General features: G+C 39.5%; 1 protein-coding gene across 1 annotated transcript in view; it reads right to left on the bottom strand.

Moving 5' to 3' along the window:
- Positions 1–21,224, bottom strand: part of PRKG2 (protein kinase cGMP-dependent 2) — a 128,453-nt gene that overhangs the window by 90,495 nt on the left and 16,734 nt on the right. The window contains exon 2 of the mRNA XM_043971072.1: positions 20,643–21,104. Within this exon, the coding sequence (XP_043827007.1) occupies positions 20,643–21,091 (449 nt within the window). The 5' untranslated portion in view covers positions 21,092–21,104. The remainder of the gene's footprint in view (positions 1–20,642; positions 21,105–21,224) is intronic.

Raw genomic sequence — 21,224 nt, 5'->3', positions numbered from 1 at the left:
CATTTTTTGCCATTATTTCTTTCTTCTGTTCCTTCCTTTTCTCTTTTCCTTCCATCCTTCTCTTTCCTTTCCTTTCTTCCCTTCCTAAATGTCCCTTTCTACCTTCTACCCCAGCAACAAGAGGAGTGATAGTTAAAGTGGTGGACATGAAGTCAGTAAGACTTGAATTCAGATATGGCCTCTGACATTAAATAGCTGTGTATTCCTAGGCAAGTCATTTAACCTCTGTATGCCTCAGTTTCCTTATCTATAATAACAGTACCTAGCTCACAGAGTTATTATGAGGACCAAAAGAGATAATAATTATGAAGCATTTACTTAGCACAGTGCCTGGCAAATAGTAGGTGCTTAATAAATTCTTGTTACCTCCCTATCCAACCACCCTATTTCCTTTCTTTATTTTTTAAAAAGTTCTTAAGTCAAGCAAAAAATTTGTCCTACCTGTTGGTTCTAATTCTGGCCTCCACAGAAAGAAAAGGTCTATTTGAGTTGAACAAAATTGATATTTATATAGCTCTTTAAGGATTTCAAAGCAGTTTATAACATTATCTCTTGGTGTTCACAACATTGTGAGGAGTGTAGTATGGATGTTATCCCATTTCATGGATAAGGAAATCAAAACTGAGAACTGCCCAGGGTCACAAAGCTAGTAAGTTTCTGAGGCAGAATTTGAATCCAGGTCTTCTCAACTCTAATGCTCTATATCTATCTGTTACCCTACACTACCTTTCTCAAAGCTGTCAACTATTTGAAAAGAGCTGAAATGTCTCTGATAGTCTTTTTTTCTTTCAATGAAACATCCCCAGTTCCAGTCAGCATTTTCAAAGGACATGATTCTTAGACCTTTCACCACCCTCTGAAGAATTCTCTAGTTTTACAATGTCTTGCTAAAAGGTAGAATCCAAATCTGAACTTTTAATCATACTTCAGATGAAGTCTGATTAGAAGGATTGTTAGATTAGTAAAGGACTGTTAGAACCTGTGATCTGTGATTTGAAAACTGTACTTTTCTTTCTTTCTTTTTGTTTTTGTTGTTGTTGTTGTTTTTTGGTTTGGTTTGGTTTTTGGTTTTTGGTGAGGCAATTGGGGCTAAGTGACTTGCCCAGGGTCACACAGCTAGTAAGTGTCAAGTGTCTGAGGCCGGATTTGAACTCAGGTCCTCCTGAATCCAGGGACAGTGCTTTATCCACTTCGCCACCTAGCTGCCCCAACTGTACTTTTCTTAATGCAACCTAACATTATCATTTCATTTTTTGTTTGTTTTTTTAGTGGCTGAATCACACTTTGTATATCAAGTTTGTTATCACCTAAAACCCTTTGGCCCTTTTCACTTGAACTATTGCCAAGCCAGGTCTTCCCTATTTTAGACTTGCATGATTGAGTTTTTGGATCTAGTTACAAGACTTTACAAATCCCATAGTACACTTCATATTATTGGTTTTCCCCTACCAATTTAGGCTATTAATTATTGATTCCATCATCTATTTTTCAACAATACTTTACAGCTGTGTCATCTGAAAAAATGCTTTTTATTTGAAAATTTTGATGGCTCTGACTTCCCTTCTTTGCAAAGAATATTGCATATTCTGTCAGGGTTGGTTAAAGCATTAATTTTGCTAAACTGCTTTTTTTCTTTCTCCCTGAAGTCAGGAGGACCTGAGTTCAAATCCAGCCTCAGACGCTTGACACTTACTAGCTGTGTGTGACCCTGGGCAAGTCACTTAACCCCAATTGCCTCACCAAAAAAACCCAACAACAACAACAAAAACAAACAAAAAAACCAAATGAAGCAGTCCATGTTATAAGCAGGGAAGTTCATAGCTTCTGTACCAATCACTCATTGAGATTTGGGAGTAGGCAAGTGGTAGGGTTTGTCAGGAGTGTGTCTGAAATGGATGGGTTCTCTCGACATGCCCCGTGAACCTGCAAATCACTTTTGTCTCTGCTGTGGAGCACAGAAGGATATTGAGGAGGGGTGCTGAGTGATACATCTCAGAATTAGAGTTCCACAAGGTTAAGTAGTAAAGATTACCTTGTCAAGTTTCTCTCTTCTTTGTCCTGAGCAAACAGTGAATGGTAACTGTTCTACATGTGGTACTTAATTCCTTTTTTTTTTTTTTTTTCCTGAGAGCTAGAGGTAAAGGGATCTGGAGAATTTGCATCTTGCTGGTCATGAGACATAGAATTTTTGTAACAATTTTATCAATATCTTGGATGAAGGAGGAGTGGTTATCCTTTTCAAATTTTTAGATGACACAAAGTTAGAAGGGATAGGTCTGGATGACAGCCAGAATGCAAGAAGAGTCAGACACAACTGAACAACAACAATAAAGATTTCTGAAAAGAAGGGTAGAGTCCTTTCAGGTAAGACATAATGGAGACAAAGCATCTGGTTAAGAGATAACTATGGAAAAATAATTTTTACTAACAAAGAAAAAAAAAGAAAGAATGGTTGCTAAAGAAAAATAACTCTAAGACTCATTAGGAAGGAAAAGTAACAGATGATGGGAGCAGTGAAAAAAGCCCATCTGTAGGTTGTGTTTTGTTGTTACTGTTTTTAACACTCAGAAGCTAGAGTAGGTAGCTGGATAAGAAGGGGGAAGGAGAAAAGTGGTAGAGGTGATTCTGTGTCTCAGCAACAAGGCAGAAAAACTCACTACATTTTCAATTTAAGGAGTTACAAAGGAAGGAAGGGGGAGGGAAAAGAAAAAAATAATTATAAAAAACACACAATATTTCCTCCCTTAGCTAGACTGTTCTTCAGGTATCTGTCTCAAGCCTTTCCGACTTGATTGAACCTGTCAGAGCTTTCACTCAACCAGCATTGCCTGATATCACCTACGTGACATTACAAGGACTATTCACATTTTTAGTACAGTGTAAACATATGCATAATATTATGACATGTAATACTTGGTTTTGAAGAGGAAATAAAAAATTATTATGGTCTTTGAGGAAGGAGAATTGTACTTGCCTTATTAATAACTAAATCATAGATTCACTGAAATCAAGGGTTTCCTATGGTTTAAATTGCTGGCACTGAGTTAATGGAAATTCGAGTGGGGAAATAAGGAAGAAAAGCAGTTGTGGGTAGGGTGCCTAAGTGGAAGGCTTTGGAGGGCAAAAATCAACCAATTATAAAAAAAAGTATGGTGCTGAGGACATATATGTTTGTTTTCTTTTTCTTTTTCTTTTTTTTCTGGGGCAATAAGTGTTAAGTGACTTGCCCAGGGTCACACGGCTAGTAAGTGTCATGCAACTAAGGCCAAATTTGAACTCAGGTCCTCCTGAATCCAGGGCCAGTGCTTTACCCAGGGCTCCACCTAGCTGCCTCCTTTTTGTTTGTTTGTTTTCTTTTTCTTTTCTTTTTTTTTTTTCCTCTGGGGCAATGAGGGATAAGTGACTTGCCCAGGGTGAGGACATAAATGTAAAAACAAAACAGTCCTTACCCTCAAGGAGCTCATATTTTATGATAGGAGGTAGCAGACATGACTTTATGTAGATAGAATATAAATATAAGGTGATTTGGAAAGGAGGGAGTAGACACTGGAAGTGGGAGAAATCCAGAAATGCCTTCCTCATGTAGGAACTTGAGGTTAGTTTTTAAGGAAACAGGAGGTTTTAAGCAGTGGAGGGGAGGAGTTAGTGGATTCCAGGCTTGGAGGAATAACCAACTCAAGGGAATAGAGATGAGACATGAGAACAGCTAAAAGGCCAATTGAGCTCAATCATAAATGTGCATAAAGGAGAGCAAGTTGGAACCAGATTGTGAAGAACTTTAAATGCTATACAGGAAAGTTTGCATTTAATCCTAGCAGAAGAGAAATATGGCTAGACATGTGCTTTATAAATGACTGACTGACTGAATGAGTGAATGAATGGAAAAACATTTATTAAACACTTACACTGTGCTAAGAAGATTGCTTTGGCAGCCGTACTGCATGTAATGAGCTCCTAAAGAAGAGGCAAGATTCATGAATAAATCTTTTTCAAGGAGGTAGGAAGGCACCAAAAACTGTTTCCTGGATTAAGGTTTTTGCCTAGAATGTATTGTCAGATTTGGTTGATACGTTGAGCCATTTCACTGAACCACTTTCTTTCTTTCTTTCTTTTTTAATTCTTTGTTACAGGAAACTCATTTCTAACTACTGGAGTCAAATGGGATATATTTGGAAATTAGGGCCATATAATAACAAATGATGTTATTAGTTTTAATTGCCTAGAGCTACTCATCTCCTTTCCTTTCAGAAACCAAGGTACCTATGGATTTGATGAGTTAAAAGTTGGGGGAAAGCTGGACCCCTTGAGTTAACTATGTGTGAATAAATGCAAAAATCAAGAAGACAATTCCCATGGAGAGGATCCAGACTATATTTGCTTAGAAACAAAAGGTAGGGACATATCATGGTATGTAAGGGAAGCCTGTGAAAACACTCTAGCAAGGACCATACTTAGAGCATAGCAAGTATGCATGTTTGAAATTGCTTATGAAGTAAATTTTTTTTTACATTTTCAAAAGTAAAGTAAAACTTACATATTCCACTTCTTATGCCATCACAGAAAGATTTACAAAGTAAAAAGCAACATGGTAGACTTAATTTGGAGTCAGAGAACTTGGGTTCAGATTGTAGCTCATATTTATCACCTTTTTTTTTTTTTTTTTTTTTTAGTTTTTTTAGTGAGACAGTTGGGGTTAAGTGACTTGCTCAGGGTCACACAGCTAGTAAGTGTTAAGCGTCTGAGGCCAGATTTGAACTCAGGTACTCCTGACTCCAGGGCCAGTGCTCTAGCCACTGCGCCACCTAGCTGCCCCATATTTATCACCTTTTGCAAGTCACTTAACTCCTCTCAAATTCTTGCCAAGGCAAAGTCATCTACACACAAAAGTAATGTTGTTCTATTCAATCTACTCTGCAGACTACCTCCCCTATCATCCCTACTCTCTCACTAATAATCACTCCCTATTCATGGCTACTTCACTATTGCCTAAAACCATGACTCCCTCATCCTCAAAACACCTTTACTTGATCTGCCCATCTAGTTATAGTGCTATATTGTGCCTCCCTTTTATTGGCTAAGCTCCTTGAGAAGGCCATCTGCAATAGTTGCCTCTACTTTGTTTGCTCTTGCTGTTTAACTCTTTGTAGGCTAGCTTCTGACCTCATCATTAAACTAAAACTGCTCTCTCCAAAGGTACTAATGTACTCTTTTTGGTTTTTTTTTGTTTTGTTTTGTTTTTGCAGGGCAATGGGGGTTAAGTGACTTGCCCAGGGTCACACAGCTAGTAAGTGTCAAGTGTCTGAGGACAGATTTGAACTCAGGTCCTCCTGAATCCAAGGCCATTGCTTTATCCACTGTGCCACCTAGCTGCCCCTGGTACTAATGTACTCTTAATTGCCAAAGCATTCTTTTCTCCATCTTCAACCTTCTCAATCTCTCTGCAATCTTTGACACTGTTGATCATCATATTCTCCTTGATAATTATTCTTCTCTCTAGGTTTTCAGTACACCACTCTTCAGGATACTTTTTCATCTGCTGGATCTTCATCCATGTCACTCTCACTAACCATGAGTTTCCCCAAAGGCTGTGTCTTGAGACCTCTTCTCCTTCTACTACTTCACTTAGTAATTCCATCAGCTCCCATGGATTTAATTTTCATCTCTACACAGATGACTTTGATTTATGTGTCCACCCTAACCTCTCAGCTGACCTTCTATCTCTCATCTCCAACTCTCTATTAGATATCTCAAGCTGGATGTTCCATAGAGATCTTAATTTAACCTTTCTATAATTGAAATTATTTTGTTTTCCTCCAAATCTTCCCCTCTTCCTAACCTCCCAATTACTGTCAAGAGTACTACCATCCAGGGCAGCTAGGTGGTGCAATGGATAGAGCACTTGAATTCAGGAGGACCTGAGTTCAAATGTGACCTTAGACACTTGACACTTACTAAATGTATGACCCTGGGCAAGTCACTTAACCCCAACTGCCTCACCAGAAAAAAAAAAAAAGAGTACTGCCATCCTCCCCACCTATGGTTATCATGAGGCCTCATTTTCTCTCACCCCACAAATCAAATCAATGCCAAGTCCTGTGGTTTCTACCTTCATAACATCTCTAGGTTTTGCTTGCTTCTCTCCTCTGACACTGCAACTACTCTTAACCATGATCTTATCAACCCACACCTGGTCTATTGCCATAGCCTACTGGTTGATCTCCCTGTGTCAAGTCTCTCACCATCCCAATCCATTCTCCACTCAGCTGTCAAAGTGACCCTCTTAAAAGTCAGGTGTGGGAGCAGCTAGGTAGTGCAGTAGATAAAGCACCAGCCCTGGATTTGGGAGGACCTGAGTTCAAATCCAGCCTCAGACACTTGATACTTAATAGCTGTGTGACCCTGGGCAAGTCACTTAACCCTTGCTGCCCCGCCAAAAAAACTAAAAGTCATGTATGACCCCCCTTATTCAATAAACCCCAGTGGCTCACTATTACCTTGAAAATAAAATATAAAATCCTCTGTTTTTAAAGCCTTTTATAAGTTGGCGTCTTTGTTCCTTTCAAAGTCTTCTTATACCTTACTCACCCATATACTCTGCCATCTATTGACATCCATTGGTGTCCTTGTTGTTCTTCCTACAAAACACTATGTCCCCCAATGCCTAGAACCCTCAACTTCCTCACCTCTATCTCCTAGCTTCCTTGGTTTCCTTCAGGTCTCCACTGAAGCCCGACTTTCTGCAAGAAGCTTTTCCCAATCTCCCCTAAACTTCAATCTGAGACTACCCTCAATTTACTATGCACAGAAGTTATTCATAAATTATTAGTTTCACATGTTTCCCCAATAGACTGTGAGATCCTCGAGGGCACTGATTTTTTTTTGTCTTTCTCTGTATTCCCAACACTTAGAAAAATGCCTAGCACATAGTAGGTACTTAATAAATGCTGGTTGACTGCCTCCCTTCTTTTTCCTTTAAAGAGGGAAGCAGAAGTCAAGAATTAGAAACATTATATTAGGACAAAATAGAAGGAAAAACAAACCTCACAATGGGTTGACTTTTCTTGTGAAACACACTCCCGAACAGCACATCCGCCTTGCGTTTCTCAAACAGTACATCTGTACATACCATATTGGAGGCAATACTTGAACCAATATAGAGGCAAAAATAGGTAGACAAGTGTCCCAACATGTATGGCAGGATAAAGCTCCCAAGCAGCATAAGAGTTTCCTGACACTCAGATTTTTGTATTTACTTGTGTGCATGGTGTATTCATCAGTCTTCAGCTGCAGCAGAATATAAACTCCATGAGGGTAGAAATTATTTTGTTTTTGTCTCTGCATTCCTAGTACCTTGTGCCTTACACATGGTAGTTAATCAAAGTTTGGCAAATGAAATAACGAGGGCAGCTAGGTGGTGCAGTGGATAAAGCACAAGCCCTGAATTCAGGAGGACCTGAGTTCAAATTTGGCTGCAGACACTTGACACTTACTAGCTGTGTGACCCTAGGCAAGGCACATAACCCTCATTGTCACACACACAAAAAAATGAAATAACTTATGATTTGTGAAAGCTACCAATGGACATCAAGCCCCCTCCATATGAATAAACCACACTTCGTCTAGGACCATCTTGATGGTTAACAATTCCCAATACATTATACTACAATATCTTTTGGATGTGGAGAGGAAGACTGTTATAGTGAGAGGGGGATGAGCTGTCACAAAAATCTCTAAGTTTACATCCTCCTATTCTTTTCCAACTCTTTTTTGTAAGGTATGCTCCATGGATCACCATCAATGAAATCAATCTCTAAGAAAAATGTATAATTAGCATCAAAACTAGAGCAGTTATCAATGTTGTAAATGACTTTTGAAGCTCTTCCAATTCTCTGTGGAATCTAGCCCACTTTTATTAAAGTCATGTCATAAGATTCATCAATCACAAGGGGCAGCTAGGTGGTGCAGTGGATAGAGCACTGGCCCTGGAGTCAGGAGTACCTGAGTTCAAATCTGGCCTCAGACACTTAACACTTACTAGCTGTGTGACCCTGGGCAAGTCACTTAACCCCAATTGCCTCACTAAAAAAAAAAAAAAAAAGATTCATCAATCACAAATGGTCTCAGTAATTTTTCAGTAAGAATTCATAAGTCCAAGGAAGTCATCCCAGAGCTTGATTTGTCCATCTGGACTGAGTTACAAAAAGGATACCCACCAGAGTAGCAAAACTCACAGAAGAATGTGCTGAAATCATCTTCTAACCAAGAATGGCTTGGAAGGTCAGAAGGAGGGAGCTGCTGTGCTAATACAGGAGTCAAGCCCAACCCCACAGTCACCCTGACACAGATCCAGTCTCAGAAAGGCCTCACCAGAGAAGCAGACCCCCAGAGCCTCTGAATCAGCTAAAGCGCCAGTGTTGTCTGGAACTAAGCTCACAGTCTGGTGAGTGGGCTGAGCCCTGGGCAGGGGGGAGACTACAGGGTCTATGAGGGTGCGGAGGCAGAACTTGGGTTTTTCACCCCTGATGGGAACCAGGAGGTAGGCTCAAGTAGCAAGGGGCACAGGCTCTTCGGAGCTAACAACTACAACACACAAAGCTGGTTGATTAGCAAGTTGGTCTGGGGTCATCTAAGGACCAGGAAACAGGCCAAGTGAGTGAAGAACCTGATTCACCTTAAATCATACCACCTGGGACTTCTTAAGCTTGGGATACTGCAGCCTAGAAACAGTGCCCCACTTTAAGGAGCTAAAAGTCAAGTAAAAGAAAGGCAAGGTGAGCCGACAGAGAAAGGTGAGGACCATAGAAAGTTTCTTGAGTAACAAAGAAGACCAAGGGGCACCCTCAGAGGAAGATGTCAACATCAGGGCCCCTATATCTAAAGCTTCCAAGAAAAATACGAATTGGTCTCAGGCCATAGAGGTGCTCAAAAAAGACTTTGAAGATAAAGTTAGAGAGGTAGAGGAAAAAATGGAAAGAGTAATGAGGGTGATGCAGGAAAGACATGAGAAAAAAGTCAACAGCTTGAAAAGTCAAATTGACCAAATGGAAAAGGAGGTACAAAAGCTCTCTGACGAAAATAATTGCCCAAGAATTAGGATTGAACAAATGGAAGCCAGTGACTTTATGAGAAACCAAGACACAATAAAGCAAATCCAAATGAATAAAAAAATAGAGGGCAATGTGAAATATCTTCTGGGAAAAACTACTGACCTGGAAAATAGGTCCAGGAGAGATAATTTGAAAATTAGTGGTCTACCTGAAAACTATGATCAAGGAAAGAGCTTAGGCACCATCTTCCAAGATATTCTCAGGGAAAATTGCACTGAAATTCTAGAAGAAGAAGCTAAAATAGAAATTGAAAGAATCCACCAATCACCTCCAGAAAGAGATCCCAAAAGGAAAACTCCTAGGAATATTATAGCCAAATTCCAGAGCTTTCATGTCAAGGAGAAAATATTGCAAGCTGCCAAAAAGAAAGAATTCAAGTACTGTGGAGCCCCAGTCAGGATAGCACAAGATCTAGCAGCTTCTACATTAAAGGACTGGAGGGCATGGAATATGATATTCCAGAGGGCAAAGGAAATGGGATTACAACCAAGAATCACCTGCCCAGCAAAACTCAGCATATCTTTCAGCAGAAAAAAAAAAATGGAACTTTAATGAAAAAGATGACTTTCAGATATTTGTGATGAAAAGACCTGAACTGAATGGCAAATTTGACTTTCAAATACAAGTCCCTAGAGAACCATAAAAAATTGGAGCTGGGGGACATACCTGGGGTTGTACAGTGGGCGACTGTCCTGTGTCTGAGGCCAGGTTTTGTCTGGGATCCCCCTGGGTCCAGGGGTGATGCTTTGTCTACTGTGTCACTTAGCTGGGTGATGACATCTTTAGGGTTAAATTGAGGGGTGAAGGGAATTCACTGGGGGAGGGGGAAGGGCAGAGGTGAAATCCTACATGAAAGAAACAGGAAAAGGCTTATGGAGTGGGGGAAGAGATGGGAGAGGAGCAGGGCAGTAAATGAATTTTACATTCATCAGAAAAGGCTCAAAGGCCTTAAACTCATCAGAGCTGCCTCAAGGAGGGACTAACAGACACACTCAACTGGGTGTAGTAATCTGTTTAATCTGGGCAGTAAATGAGCCTAACACACATCAGAATTGGCTCAGAGACCTCAATCTCATTAGAATTGGCTCAAGGAGGGAATAATGTACACACTCAATTGGGTGGAGTAATCTCTCTAACCCTGCAGGAAAATAGGAGGGGAAGGGGATAAAGAGAGAGGGGCAAAAGAAGGAAGGGCTGTGTGGGGGAGGGGACAGACAGAAGCAAATTCCTTTTGAAGAGTGATAGGATGAAAGAAGATGGATAATAGAATAAATATCATGGGGAAGGGAATAGGATGGAAGGGAAACAGGTAACAATAGTAATCATGAAAAAGAGAAGAGGGGGAAAAATTGTACACAAAAATATTTATAGCAACTCTTGGTGGAGGCTAAGAATTGAGAATCAAGGGAATGTCCATCAATTCAGGAATGATGGAAAAATCTGTGCTATGTGATTGTAGTGGAATGGTCTTGTGCTACAGGAAATGACAAACAGGATGATCCCTGAAAAACCTGGAAAGACTAATGAACATCAATGTATAGTGACGTGAGTAGAGCTGGGAGGACATTGTGCATAGTGACAGCAATATTGTTCAATGAACAACTGTGAATGACTTAACTACTCTCAACAGTGCAATGATCCAAGACAATCTGAAGGAACTAATGAGGAAGCTTACTATGCACCCCTATAGAAAGAACTGATAAAAAGAACACTTATGGATTGTATATATATAAACTGGTTGTGATCTTGTGGAAGGGGGAGGAAAGGGAGGGAGGGAGGGAGGAAAATTTGGAACTCTAAATCTTATGAAAATGAATGTTGAAAACTACCCTTACATGTAACTAGAAAATAAAATAAATGTTTGTTGCTAAAAAAAAAAAAAAAGGATACCCAGACTAATGAAACGTTCATTTCTCCAATATACAACACTTGATATGCCTAATACTTCCAGGTATGACATAATGAATTGATCCAAAAAGGTCCACAAGAACATGATTATGAAATGCTGAAATGTTTCCAGAACAATAATCTGGCAGATATTTTCCGTGATTGTATTTAGTATGGAAAGTCAATTTCCATTTCTTTCCACATTTAATTTTCACTAGACTGTAAATCCTGTAAATCCAGAATAGTATAAATGTGGATTTTCTCTACTTTCCCCATGATCTGGCACATGAGAAGAAGAGGGTAATGTTTAGGATCTTTATTTCCTTACATCTTTCCACATTAATATCTTGTAGTAGCTCTTCTTACTTTAGGGCAACTAAAAAGAAGTCATCTTGTTGGCAATCAAGCTATTCAGACAAGGCTTTTCATCAAATATTCCTTCATATGTGTTGTCCACAGCTTTTGTCTCTCTTGCTCTCTTAGGAAATAAATCCTCCTCTAGGGTGATACCAGGCTATAACTGGATAAGGTAATAAGCTGTCATGTACTACTAAACTTAAAGAGTAATAAAAGGACCTGGACTCCTTTAGAAGAAACAATTGAACTTAGTATCTGGTTAACAAGAATAATTAGTCCAATGTTGGCCTTGGCCCAAGAGACAGATCAAGCAGATTGAGTGTGTGGATGTGGCCAGTCAGCACCTGTGTTGTGGCCAAGAGCAATGAGGAAGAGAAGGAAGTAGAGCAGGCCAGTTATGGTGCATGTAAGAAGAAGGGGGAGGAGGCAAAAACCCTTCCTCAATGACTACATCTCCATCAATGCGACCCTGCCCCAGATGCCTATCAGGATTGAAAAGGAAAAGAAATCAGAGCACCATTTACAGCTGGTAATTTCAGAACATCAAGTCCTTAGAGAAAAGAGAATGTGGTTATTCTAGTCCCTGAGTCAGAAAACATTATGTATCATAATTGACTACATAGAAAAGTTTAAACACCTGAGGAAAGTTCATTCGTATTCAGTCCTTTTACAAGGAAAATGAGCAATATGAGATTATGAGACAATGAGATTATGATATGAATTCTAAAAATGAAGTATTATTCAATTAAATAAGAAGATTGGGATTAAAAGCCAATGCTCTTTGAAATTATGATTGGCAGGTTTCAAAAAGCTTGTGCTAAATCAGTCACCATTAAGTAGATGACTAGAGGAATTCAAATCAGTCAACAGATATTTGTTAAGCACCTACCATTTGCAAGGCACTGTTCTAAGCACTGGGGGAGACAAAGAAAGGCAAAAGACTGTTCCTGCCCTCAAGGAGCTCACAATCATATCCCTCTTGTTATTCTCACCAGAAATAAAACCAGAATACAAAAGGAAATTTCATCTAAAGGAAGGGGGGGGCTCTCATATTCTTCCTCAAGAAGCAAATAAAGGAGTTGGTAAAGTTAGTTTGATTGTGCATCCAGAGGCAAAAAGAAAAACCACTCCACAGGACACTTGGTCACCTTACTTGTAAGAAGACCACCATGAAAATGATGATAGCTTATGGAATCACTAATGTTCAGCATTTAGCACTATGTCTAGCACATAGTAGGTACCTAAAAATGCTTATTGACAAACTGAATCACTATCTGTGTGACCCTGGGTCTGTTACTTCACATCTCTGGGCTAGTTTCCTCATCTCTAAAAAGCAGGGGTTGGAAGATTCTTCCAAGTTCTACATGAGAAGATAGAAAAATTCTCTAAAGAACTTGATAAAATAATCTGAATTAAATTGACATATATTCTAAGATAGTGACTCCAGTGCAAAGGTTGACATTGTGGAGGAGAATGAAAAATACGTTTGAAAATACTGCCAAGAAGTAAGAAACATTAGAGATCAAAGGCATATAGACTTTTCGAAAGCCTAATTCTACAAATAATGAAAGTTTTCTCCAGAAAGAAAGCCATGGAAGAGACCCCTGGAGCCTCTGAATTGACTGCAGTGACAGGGTCTTCTGGAACTAAGCTCATGGTCTGGTGAGAAGGCTGAGCGGTTAGTCAGAGGGAGATCACAGGGGTCTCTGCTGGCACTGACCCATGCAGGGAAACAGGAAGCAGTCTTGAGAGGTGGCAGTGGCCCAGGTGGGGGAAGGACAAAGGTTCACCAGAACTCTCAAACTTAGCAAACCAAAGTTTGTTTCCTGGTTGGAGAGCAAGTAGGCCTGGGATTATTTACAGACCAGAACACAGATCAGGCAAGTGAAGAACCTGCCTCTCCTTAAATCAATACACCTTGGACCCCCTGAAGCTTGGGACAGTGCATCCTGGAAGGAGTGCCCCACTTTAAGAAGGAGTTAAAAGCCAAGAAATAGCCTGGCAAGATGAGCAGGCAGAAAAAGTTACGGTCAATAGAAAGTTTCTTTGGTGACAAGGAAGAGTGAGGTATACCCTCAGAAGAGGATAGCAACATCAGGGCTCCTACATTCAAAGTTTCCTAGGAAAAATATGAATTGGTCTCAGGCCATAGAAGCACTCAAAAAGGACTTTTGAAGATAAAGTAAGAAAGGTAGAGAAAAAAATGAAAAGAGAAATGAGAGAGATGCAGGAGAGTCATGAGAGAAAGAAAAAAGTCAGCAGCTTGAAAAGGCAAATGGAAAAGCTCTCTGAAGAAAATAATTGCCTAAGAATTAGGATGGAACAAATGGAAGCTAATGACTTTATGAGAAACCAAAATGCAATAAAGCAAATCCAAATGAATGAAAAAATAGAAGGCAATGTGAAATATCTTCTTGGAAAAACAGCTGACCTTGAAAATAGATCCAGGAGAGATAATTTGAGAATTACTGGATTACCTGAAAACTATGATCAAAATAAGAGTTTAGTTTCCAAGCGATTGTCAGGGAAAATTGCCCTGATATTCTAGAAGCAAAAGGTAAAGTAGAAATTGAAAGAATCCACTGATCACTTCCTGAAAGACATCCCACAATGAAAACCTCTGGGAATATGATAGCCAAATTCCAGAGCTCACAGGTCAAGGAGAAAATATTGCAAGCAGCCAGAAAGAAACAAGTCAAGTACTGTAGAGCCACGGTCGGGATATCACAAGATCTATCAGCTTCTACATTAAAGGACTGGAGGGCAGGAAATATGATATTCTGGAGGGCAAAGGAATTGGGATTACAACCGAGAATCACCTACCCAGCAAAACTCAGTATAATTCTTCAGGGGGAGAAATGGGACTTCAATGAAAAAGAGAACTTTCAGACATTCATGATGAAAAGACCTGAACTGAATAGAAAATCTCACTTTCAGGGGGAAGCTAGTTGGTGCAGTGGATAAAGCACCAGCCCTGGATTCAGGAGGACCTGAGTTCAAATCTGGCCTCAGACACTTGACACTTAGTAGCTGTGTGACCCTGGGCAAGTCACTTGACCCCCATTGCCCTGCCAAAAAAAAAATCTGACTTTCAAACACAAGACCCTAGAGAAGCATAAAAAGGTAAACAGGAAAAAGAAATCATGAGAGATGTTAAAATGTTAAACTATTTACATTCCTACATGGGAAGATGATATATCTAACACATTAGAACTTTCTCAGTATTAGGGCAGATGATAGGAATAAATTTAGACAGAGGGTACAGGTGGGAATTGATTATGAAGCATTTAACTTTTGTTTATCATTTTTTGTGGGGCAGTCAGAGGCATGCCCAGGGTTGTGAAGATGGTGAGTGTCTTATGTCTGAGGCTGGATTTGGGCTCAGGTTCTCCTGGGTCCAGGAAGGATGCTTTGTCCACTGTGTCACCTAGCTGCCCTATGATGGCATCTTTAAAATAAAATTAAGGGATGAGAGTATTGAACTGGGAGAAAGGGAAAGGGAGAGGTGAAATTGGGGTGAAATATCTCACATCAAAGAAACAAGGAAAAGTTTATGGAGTGGAGGGAAATTTGGGGGAGGAGCACAGGAGTGAATGAGCCTTACACTCATCAGAATTGGCTCAAAGAGTGAATAACATACACACTCAAGTGGGTATAGCAATATACCTTGCCCTGTGGGAAAGTTGGAGGGGGAAGGGAATGAGGGGGTAGGGGTGAAGGAAGGGAGGGCAGACTGGGGGAGGAACATCTGGAAGCAAAACACTTTTGAGGAGGGATAGGGTAAAAGAAGATAGAAAATGTACTGAATATCATGGGGAGCATATAGGATGGACGGAAACATAGCAATAGTAACTGGGGAAAAAAATCTGAAGCAGAGGCAAGAACAATATAAGATGAGGATGATGATGGGATTTACTTTGCTGGGCTATTGTGAAGAAAATTCTCGTCAGGTATAAGATATTATATAGATGTTGGCTATAATTTTTGTTGCAATAATAAACCTCATGGGTATTTTATAATGAAATCTCCTTTTAAAGTACTATATAAATGTAGTCTACTATTAAAAAAAATAAGATGAGCAGAATGCTATCATGAAAAACCTGGAAAGACTTACATGAGCTGAAGCAAAGTGAAATGTACTGTATATGAAATAACAGCATTATTATGGGATGATATGCTACAAATGACTTAGTTATTCTCAGTGGTGCCAGGATCCAAGACAACTCTGAAGGGCTTATGAAAAAAAATACAACTCATCTACAGAGAAAGAACTGATAGTATCTGAATATAGATGGAAGTATATTTTGTTGTTGTTAGTTCCTATTTCTAAAGATTTTTTGTCTGATATGTTTTACACAACTGCACATATATAGCTTATGTTAAAATGCTTGAGTTCTTAAGGGGGTAGGGAAGGAGGAAGAGAATTTGGAACACAAAGTTGTAAAAATAGATGCTGCAGTTTGTTTTTACATGTAAGGTGGGGAAAATTCTTAATTAATCAGTTATTTAATTAAAATAAAGAAAAAAATTTTAAAAAGAAAAAAAAGAAAGAAATCCAAGAAGAATAACAGGAAGAAAATAAAACTAACAAGATCTTTCCAGCCCAGAAAGCTTCTTAAACTGTGGGTCACAACCTCATAAGGTGTTGTGTAACTGAATGGGGGGGGGGTCATGAAAAATTTGGCAAAAGTAAAATGTTATGTATACCTATTTTATATACCTATATACCTGGGGTTGCATAAAAATTGCTCAGGCCAAAAGGGATTGTGAATAGAAAAAGTTTAAGAAGCCCTGGACTAAGTGACAATGGAAGAATCTTTACTGAAAATGTTCCTTTCTTTCTGCTCATTTCATTCTGCATCAGTTTGCCGTAGTTTTATTGTGCTTCTCTGAATCTATCAATTTGTCATCTTTATGATGGCAGGTTGTCATATTCCATTACATCCATATTCCACAATTTATTCAGCCCTTCTCCAACTGATGGACATCTATTTTGCTTCTAGTTATTTGATACTACAAAAAAGAACTGCTATAAATACTTTTATACATATAGGTTCTTTCCCTATATCCTTGATCCTTAGGATATATACCTAAATAGTAATATTGGTGGGTCAAAGGGTACAAAAAGTTACATTACTTCAGGGATATGGGGGAAATCAACTTCAAAAAACCTCAGAACTCTGATCGAAGCAATGAATAATAATCACTTCAAAAGACTAATGAGGAAACAACCTCCCACCTCACAGGAGAGGAGATGCAGAATAAGATATCTGTCAATTCTTAAATGTGGCAAATGTGTCGTTTTGTTTGGCTGAACCATACATATTTATTACCAGGGATGGGAGGCTGAGGCTGGTAGGTTACAGTTTAGTGATAGATATACAAATAAAGGAGCATCAATCAAATACTTTTAAAAAATGCACATAAATGAAAAGGGCAGCTATGGGCACAAACAGAGCGATTTTGTTACTCCTTTGTGAAACAGTACATACATTTCTACTGTATATACATGTATATATGCTTCTTTTAAAAACAATGTATATAACAGAAGTTTTTTCTGTAAGCCTCTTATTCTTTTGTTTTTATTTGTTGGAGATTAAATTCACAATAAATAAAAAAGACAATTTAACCAGAAGAATAATTATGCCCTGCAGTCATAACAGAGAAAAGCCCAATCCTAATCACTCCCTCCTGGGTGGCCTTCTGACTAGCAATTTCATGGCATCCTCTTTATCTTCCTCACCACAGGGAAATATCTAGGGATTTCTCCCCAGTGAAGTTTAGTGCCTTGAGGTCCAAAGCCTCTCCCTGAAGTTTTGTCACTCTCCATCACTGATATAACTGAACATGGCTTTGACCCAGAAACATCTGTGGCATTTTTCCCATGTCCAACATTTTACTGGTTATAGCTCCAGGGCAGTGCTTTCCCAAGAAAGAGTACTATTCCAAGGAAAGAGGGGCAATTCTATTCTGGCATAAAAGCACTTAATTCACCCCCTTTATTTAAAACAGATGTAACAAGTCCCAGTAAGCCAAAAGTATCTGGGTCCCATCCATTTTAGCTAGAACCTCTGCAGAATACTTCTGAGACACCTGATCTGAAGGGGTCCTTGCTCCATGATACTATACCAAGATGGAGATTGTGCTGGTTTTACCCATGCTAAACCAAATACTACCCAACCACCTTCAAAGCAATGAATTCCGGAACTGTGCCCAGTATTGTCATCTTGCCAAGTGAGGGGAAATGTTTTCCGATAAGTCTTCTCCATCAAAAAGTCACCCTTCCCAAGTCACCACATACTCTGATGGTAGCAATATTGGAAGGGTACTCCCAATCATACATACTGCTCTGTAATTGTCACAGTTTGAGCTAGTCTGAACAAAGCATTGAAGACCAAGAGCAAAGTTTGTCTAAATACTTGTTGTTTCCCACTCTGGATATGGATGTAGTCTATGTTGTTTATCTTTGGTGCACAGCTCCAGTTGATCTCCTTTGCCCCCATGAAAGAGTTAATCTGCAAACATTTATTAAGAGTTTGCAAATATGCCAGGCATTGTGCTAAGTAAGCAGTGAGGATACAAAAAAACAAAAAACAAAAACCAAACATCCCTGTTTTAAGGAGATCCCATTCTAATGGGAGAGACAACACATAAAGAGAGATACATACAAGATACAAAACTAAGTAAATACAAGGTAACTCTGCCAAGTTAGAAACATTTTGAGCATGGCTCCCAGCAACTTCTGTTTATCTACTGTCTATGGATCCCCCTAACGAAGCCTGGAAAGGCTCATCACTAGATGGTTGTTACTCATTAAGATCTTCAACTAAAATGTGGGGGATTGCAATTTACATCACTGGAAAGAGTAGACTCTATGACTAGATGATGCTTGAAGTACCAAAATCACTGCAGTTGTTCACTATTCAATGGAGACTTTCTGTACCATCTTGAACACTAAACATTCAAAGTTCTCAACCAGGCCCCTTCCTTCATCTCGTACACACTGTTTTTTCTTCTGTAAAGTGGTTATAAAAACACCTGTGTTACCTATATCACAAGGTCATTAGGATGATCAAATGAGACAAGGGTTAAAAAAAAACACACCTTTCTTGGGGGCACCTAGCTGGTTCAGTAGATATAGCACTGGTCCTGTAGTCAGAAGGACCTGAGTTCAGATGTGACCTCAGACACTTGGCACTTACTAGCTGTGTGTGACCCTGGGCAAGCCACTTAACCCTGATTGCCTTGCTGCCCCCCCCCAAAATACACCTCTTTCCTTAACCCACTCTAAAAATGTAAGCTTTTATAATTTTCTTCTTCCATACAAACATTCCTGTTCCAAACGGGAAAGTTTTGTCTTTATTTCTATATGCCACTACTAAATCACTCAATAATGCAGCATTGTTATCGTAGGCATCACAAACACAGAGTTCTTTACTCTCTTTTCCTATCTCGTTTCAACATATTACTCACTGGCATTTTCTACTTTTACCTATTTGGCTCCCCAGGGGTGGGAGTGAGAAATGAAACTAATTGTCCTTCCTAAAAATGGAGTAGATACCAGAAGTTAAGAGGCAAGGCTTTTGTTTTGTCTTTTCTTTGCATGAAAAAAAAACACCACACACTGGTTTCAAATGATAATTTAGGCTTTCCAATTGAAAAGCAGTCTCAGTAGCTTTATACCAGATGTCTCTGATTAATAGGCCTGTATACTACTAGATGTTCAACAAGGCAATAGGCCACAAGCATTGATTAAGCACTTACTATGTGCCAGGCACTTAAAAAAAAAGTGTGATGACCCAGTGATGTTGCTCTACCAGGGCTAAAATTTGCTAATTAACATTTACATCAAACAGAAAATTTAATGTTCATGAAAAGTATAGGCCTGACAGCCAGCCTCTGGATCTGTACAGATTTTATATATTCACAGGCTAAGTCAAACATGCCCAATGGTTTTGCCACACTTCCTATTCACCAGACAACAAATCTGCTCTTTAAAAGCACTCACTGTATTTTTAATACCAAAACACTCCTCTCCTGCACATAGCAGACAACCTGTTCTACTCTATATACCCAAATCGTTCCCCAATCTCCCTTCCAGACACCTGTGATCAAAGCAGGTCAACCTTCAATGACCAAATTGGAGGTCTGTTCTAAAGATTCAGAAGCTGCATCTTAATTTTTAAATTATTTTTCCTTTCTTCTAGCAATTCAATTGTTCGCCATGAAACATGTATGCATAGAACTATTTAAATGATGCTGCCCATATTTATATTTTCATTAAAATATTTTTCTTTGGTTTCATTTTAATTATTCAGTAATGCAAGTGATTGCAAGGTAGTGTGATGTAGTAGAAACAGTGCTGGGTTTTGAGTAAGAAAGCCCTGGGCTTGAATTCTGCCTCTGCTATGTGACCTTGGGAAAAGGTATCTGAACCTCTCTGGGCCTCAGTTTCCTCGTCTATAACATAAGGAGGTTGGTCTATATGATTTTCAAGGTTCCTTTAAATTCTGTATCTATGTTCCTAAGCATTACTGCCTTTCTTCTTTTTTCAAGACTTTTCAAGAAGGCATTTTATTACGGTGTTTGTGTTATACATTCAAGATCCACTGTGATTTAGTTGGAGGGGGGAGCAAGATAGAAAGAGTTTAAAGAGATGAAAAGGGAATCTACACTTCCTGAAACTTGATGAGCATGTCATCCCTGTGACTTAGATTTCGCATGAAAAGCCATCAAACTTTCAGTGTTCTTAAGCGAATTAAAAGTGATTTTCAGTAAATCCAACTATATTAAAACTCAACTATATAACACAAAGGAGCACAAAGCCCTGATGATAAATTTGGGGGAAAAAATTCTAGATTTATAGAAATCTCTCATCCTATAAAATGTAATCTCCTTTAGGGCAGGAGCTGTTTTTATTTTTTTCTTCTTTGTATCTCCCAATGCCTCATAACGCCTGGCACATAATCAGAGTTTAGTAAGATGCTTGTTGATTAAATGGATAAATCCTAGCTAGTCAGTTCTGTGAAATAAGTGATTAGACTGGAAGAGAACCCACAACCAAAACATAATCAAGAACCAAGAGACTAAAAGACATGGGGCAGCTAGTTGGCACAGTGGATAAAGCACCGGCCCTGGATTCAGGAGGACCTGAGTTCAAATCCGGATAGACACTTGACACTTAGTAGCTATGTGACTCTGGGCAAGTCACTTAACCCTCATTGTCCCGCAAAAAAAAAAAAAAACAAAACACTGTGAGGATGTATCGTTAGACAGTGACAAAATGCTTACCTCGAATCCTTCCTGACTCTTGCTTTCTCAAACGAAAATTCTGCAAAGGTCCTGGTGGTTGGTTCGGCAGATACCCCTTCCTTGGCACCTCTCCTGCTGTGGAGAGAGACCAGGCCCGAGGTCCTCCGGTTGACCTGAAGAGGCACTTTGACGGGAGAAAACAGAAGTGAGTTTCCTCCCTGAATGACTACATCTTGCAGCTTGTTCAGCTGGATGCACTTGTTTTGGAGTTCCTCAGTGACTTCAGCAAGAGCGATCGTCTGCTTTGAGAGTTTCTCCTGCAGCTCTCTGATATGATACTCTTTCTGCTGCAGTTCTTCATCCTTCTTCTTCAGCTCCCTTTCCAGTTCTATCACTTTGACCCGTAGAGTATCAATTGTGCCAGAAAATTTCCCAGCACAGCCATCTGGAATCTTGGACTGTTTGGGTTTGACGGAGCCATTTCCCATTTTGCCCAGTGACCTGCATGAGAAGACACAAGCATGTATTATTCAGCCAACTTTCATTCTCCAGCAACCCTCTCATCTCTCTGCCCTACATCGTCCCCTCAATCCTCCCCTCCCCTGGTCCCAAAACAAAGAC

Source organism: Dromiciops gliroides, chromosome 6 (assembly GCF_019393635.1).
Source record: "Dromiciops gliroides isolate mDroGli1 chromosome 6, mDroGli1.pri, whole genome shotgun sequence".
NCBI classification, from domain to species: Eukaryota; Metazoa; Chordata; class Mammalia; order Microbiotheria; family Microbiotheriidae; genus Dromiciops; species Dromiciops gliroides.
Note: the sequence above shows the minus strand (reverse complement) of the source record. Positions and strands in the feature narration are given on the sequence as shown.